General features: G+C 41.0%; 1 protein-coding gene across 3 annotated transcripts; it reads left to right on the plus strand.

Annotated features, from left to right (window-relative positions):
• Positions 1–533: 533 nt before the first annotated feature.
• Positions 534–3,875, plus strand: LOC103151271 (GLIPR1-like protein 1). 3 transcript variants are annotated; one of them, XM_016681350.1, is made up of 7 exons: positions 534–642; positions 1,583–1,766; positions 2,100–2,348; positions 2,589–2,701; positions 2,946–3,031; positions 3,156–3,182; positions 3,279–3,875. In XM_016681350.1, the coding sequence occupies exons 1-7, from the start codon at positions 557–559 to the stop codon at positions 3,443–3,445; spliced, it is 912 nt and encodes a 303-aa protein (XP_016536836.1). In that variant the 5' UTR covers positions 534–556; the 3' UTR covers positions 3,446–3,875. The 3 variants fall into 3 exon arrangements, with proteins under 3 accessions (XP_016536836.1, XP_007571294.1, XP_016536837.1); XM_007571232.2 differs by having other exon boundaries at positions 535–606; XM_016681351.1 differs by having other exon boundaries at positions 560–642; positions 1,590–1,766.
• Positions 3,876–4,754: the final 879 nt, after the last annotated feature.

Raw genomic sequence — 4,754 nt, forward strand, 5'->3', positions numbered from 1 at the left:
CAGTTCTTCAAAATACAGTCAGTGTTTTCAGCAAAGTTGAGCTGAATGTCCAGGAACGACCCAAGGTATTTAAAATTTGCCACAGTTTCAACAGGTTGGCCGTGGAGAGAAACTGGAACCACTTTAAGGTCTTGTTTAGATCACTTAATTAGCTCTACATCCTTAAGAGAATGAAAAATTAATAATAAATAAAGACTTTGCGGTATTCTGATTTAGTAGTGTAATTATATTAGTTGTGTTACCACCCCCACGCCACTAGAGGCAGTACCAACCCCGAAAAGATGCGACGAAGGAGCAAATTTAGAAGCTATATAATTTGGTAAAAACTGTGAGCTTTGCTGAAGTAATTAAAGGCACAAGTTCAAATCCATGCTGAGAGTGGAACTCCTTCAATCAGTGCTCCTCCGCAGCACTGATTGGCTAAGCAATGTAACGTGATCCTCTGCAGCAAAGCGGGGCGTCATCACGACTTTACACAGTGTCTTTACCTCCGCGGCAGAGGCTCCGTCGAACCCCTGGGGTTCGATCGAACCCAAGAACCACTGATTTAGCGTATATGCAGCTTAACGGCAAGCAAAATACAGAAGTTACGGAGCTTATAAAAAGGTATTTTATTAGCTGCCCCCTTTATAGCGGCACAAAGTATGTTTATTGACGTATGTTTGAAATACTGATTTAAACTGTGCTTTTGTTATTGCATTCCAAAACTAGGAGTTATTTTAGGTTAAACGATATAATATTGGCTGTAAACATCAATATTTTTTTTTTCAACTAAACGGGTTTATTGCCATTAAAGCTAATTATTCATCAGGTTTAACTTTCATGGCTCCCAACGGAAATTAGAAAGTGGGGGAGTTGAAAATAGGATGAAAATAAAATAAGATAAACTTCCAGTTGAGCAGAACAGGGTGAGAGCGACAGAAGAAACCATCGACGGACAAAAGCAACCGCTCAAATACTGAGGAGGTTGACGCTGATTACTGACAGGGGCGCGTGCAGGATGGCCATTATCGGAGGTTACGCTCAAAACGATCACTGCACCTGATCCCAACACGAACACAGCCACAACTCGCATAAACCGTACAAACCTCCAAACCCACACTGATACCACATGAACGCGATGCGCGTGGAACAGAAACCACAGATCTGATCCACACAAGGACCAACTAACGCGCACAATGCGACACACACAAACTTTGCTTTTTTTTATGCTCATTAGTGCAAGAGTGTGATGCACAACACAGATGGCAACTTATACTACATATAATGTAGTATATTTCCAAACGGTGCTGCACCTTTCACACTTCGTTTCACTTTACTGTTTGCAAAAATGAAAACAGGAATAGATGTTCCTCTTTTTCTACATCCGCTTAATAGCTGAAATATTTCAAACTCCCAAGTAGAAAGTTTGGTCTTTTGGCAATCCCTTTAACATTTTATCACATAGCTACTTTTGAAAGCTGCCAGATGAGTTTGACACACAAGATACATGTAGAAATTGTCCACTAAGATTTCAAATAGCCACACTACATCCTGTTTCTGAAGAGCGAATCATTTCCTGTGTTCGTTAAACTCCTTGCAGTTTACAGACGGCGCTTTGCAGAGAACTGGAGATGTTGCTGTGGGTTGTTCTTGTCCTGGATTTGGGGGTTTCTGCCGTGACGCTGCCGCAAATCACGGATGAGAAATTCATCGCCGAGTGTGTGGAGGAGCACAACAAAGCCCGCTCAGCTGTCAAACCACCTGCAAACGACATGCTGTACATGGTGAGTCCTGCACATCACAGTGTTTCACTGCCAAGAAAGGAGAACAGACTGGTGGCTTTGCAGGATGTCATTGATTAAAACTGAAATTTGGTTGTAATTAAATGGAAAAAAGTGAGAGAAAAAACATTGTAGTTTGTGGAGATCCAACAAGTGGGTGAAAGTATTCTCATCAACACAGAGGCAGCTGTAAGTGAATACACTTTGCCTAAATCAATGAAACCATCAGTTTGGTCACTGTCATTTTTATAACTTCCTGTGTGACGCCTAAATGTAACTGAAGTAAAAATAATGTGTTGTTTCATTTTGTTTGCACGTGTGCATGATGTCATGAAGTCGTGGGATGAGGCGTTGGCCATTACCGCCAGAGCGTGGGGGAAACATTGTGATTTTAAACACAACGTCCACCTCAGGGAGGTCGGCCGCATGCACCCCACGTTTACCTCTGTGGGAGAGAATATCTGGACGGGCTATCCGCCGAATAACTTCAGCGTAAAGAGTGCCGTTCAAATGTGGGTGGGTGAAGTCCAGGATTACAGCTACGAGGAAAACAAATGCACAGATGTTTGTGGCCACTACACACAGGTATGTGCACAGAGATCGCTCTTCTACAGATAAAACTGTGCTCTGTATGAAAACCACATATTAATTAGTGTCTGACATTAACTCTGAACATTTATCATTTTAGGTCAGTTGGGATTATAGAAATAATTTCTTTTTGCTAACCAAAGACAGGAAATGTTTTATCAGTTTTAATGTTAGAAAAAAAAAGATTATGCGTTTTATACTATATGTAAATATGTGGTATCCTTCTTCCTTTCTCAGGTTGTGTGGGCACGAAGCTACAAGGTTGGCTGTGCTGTTGTGCATTGTCCACACGGTGTCAAAAACTTTCATCAATCTCCGGGTGCCATTTTTGTATGCAACTACGCCCCAGGGTAACTTGATCCCTTTCCCTATAGACTTTACATTTTATACATTACAACATGTGGTACAAACCTGAAGTGGTTTGGTGAAGCAGGAAATGGTTTACCATCAAATGAATCAGCAGCAACCACATTTACTCTATCAGCACAAATATCCAAACAATATCTTAAAACCTGTAAATACACTAAGGACAGATGGCAAATAGAGGGAAGTTTTGACTCCAAAGGTTTTTCAACCAGACGCTTCCTTTTGCAGTGGAAATATCAGAGGACAGCAGCCTTACGCAACTACTGGAAATCCATGCTCTGGATGCAAAGGCGAATGTGACAACAAACTGTGTCGTAAGTATGACATTTCTGTGTTTAAAAGTCATGGCTAAAGCAATGTCAATATTGGACTAAATTTACCAGAACCACATTTCCGAACCGGGAAGACTATGCTAAAGCATTTTGTGTTTTGCTGCAGGTAATCCAGAACGAGAATCCAGAAAAAGTATGTGACTGTGCAGAAAATCCAGAATCCCATCAAAGTAAAAGTGCCCAGTTGTACTCCACTGAAAATCTAAAAATAGATACTTTGGTCTCCTAGGTTACAACTGGGCTCCAGGCTGGGACACTGATGGACCTAGAAGCAGCGTTGCACCTACAAACACTTTTCTGGATATCCTGATCGTGCGGCCCATCGCCGTCATCTTGACGTGCATTGCTGCATGTGTAGTCCATTACGTTTACCCCAATCTCTTCTGCTATGAGTAGTGTTTTTGGTCTGATGGGAGACCCAGATGGATGGCGTCCCACAATGACCTCCACATGTACTAGTGGAGTATGCAAACGATATTGCCAAGCAACACAATTTTAGAGCACATCTCCATTATCTCAACAACAAAATGCTACCACAACCTTATATTTGTGATTGTTCTGTGGATGACGCTTGTACAGACAAAATCTACCGTATAATAGCACTTCCAAGTCTTTATTGACCTAAACCTGAATCCCCTTTAACTACCAGTGCTGCTACATTCAGATGTGACAATCAGTTTGGTTCTGAACATTGAAAGCTGCTGGTGTTGGTACAATGGAGTGAGGAATTTTCTTGGAATACTGATGTGATAGCAACTGCATGGCAATAAAAATCACAATTTCAAAGGAATATTTCAAACACCTTGTTCAATCCATGTCAAGAAAATAAGAATATAATTCTGAATGCCAAAGGGCATCCCACTGGGTAAGAGTTTGCCCTAGACCAGTGGTCAAGGGCCAGAGTCTTGCAACTTGTCTTATTTTTAAGGTTTATTTTTGGCTCAGGCAGTCTTTGAGAGTACGGTTAGGGTTAGGTCATCAGGCCGGGACTCGAACCCGCCCGTGACGTCCGCTTCGAGGACTAAGGTCTCCATACGTGGGTTGTGCTTTGCCCACAGCAAAAGCACAACCTGCAACCTTAAGATGTATCCCTTGAATTAAATAATGAAACTGCTTCACAATCATGCAGTCTAGCACTACATTAGCTAATGTTGGAGCCAGGTGTGCTGAAGCAGAGAGACATCCAAAAGTTGCAGGACATGGACTCTTGACGACTATCCATCACCTTCTGGTGAAAATAATAGTGTAATGTGTAGTGTAACATGAATGACGAAGAACTATTTAACAGTATTCACATCATAAAAACAAAAAACTTTAATTTTACATTTTTGAGTGACACAAGCAAAAACTGTTAAAAACTGTTGAAATAGACAGGAAATGAAGACACCTTACAGAGATAAGAGAAACTTACGAAAGGTCATGTTGATAACCTGGTTTTGGGCGAAGTTAATAGTGTATTTAAAGATGCAACAACTCTTGTTTCTGAGGCTTTTCACCAAAATATTATCTGACTTGCATATATATAAATAAAAGCAGAGATTGAAAAACAAGTGGCATTTTTTGAGAACGGAGGTCATTCAGACAGACGGGGGTGTTTTATTCTCAGCAGGAAGAGAAAAGCAAAGGGATCTCAAAGATTAAGGTTAGAGTATCAGATTGTAGTTGTGCTAACAAAAACTATGAAGATTGCTCTTTGAACTTTTAC

The sequence above is a fragment of the Poecilia formosa genome, unplaced genomic scaffold, assembly GCF_000485575.1.
Source record: "Poecilia formosa unplaced genomic scaffold, Poecilia_formosa-5.1.2 Scaffold277, whole genome shotgun sequence".
In the NCBI taxonomy this organism is placed as follows: Eukaryota; Metazoa; Chordata; class Actinopteri; order Cyprinodontiformes; family Poeciliidae; genus Poecilia; species Poecilia formosa.

Coding starts and splice junctions, on each gene's coding strand:
- LOC103151271 (XM_016681350.1), top strand. CDS start 557: ATGCAGCTTAACGGCAAGCAAAATACAGAAGTTACGGAGCTTATAAAA. Junction 3,032..3,155: donor ATGTGACAACAAACTGTGTC/GTAAGTATGACA, acceptor GTTTTGCTGCAG/GTAATCCAGAACGAGAATCC. Junction 3,183..3,278: donor AGAACGAGAATCCAGAAAAA/GTATGTGACTGT, acceptor TTGGTCTCCTAG/GTTACAACTGGGCTCCAGGC.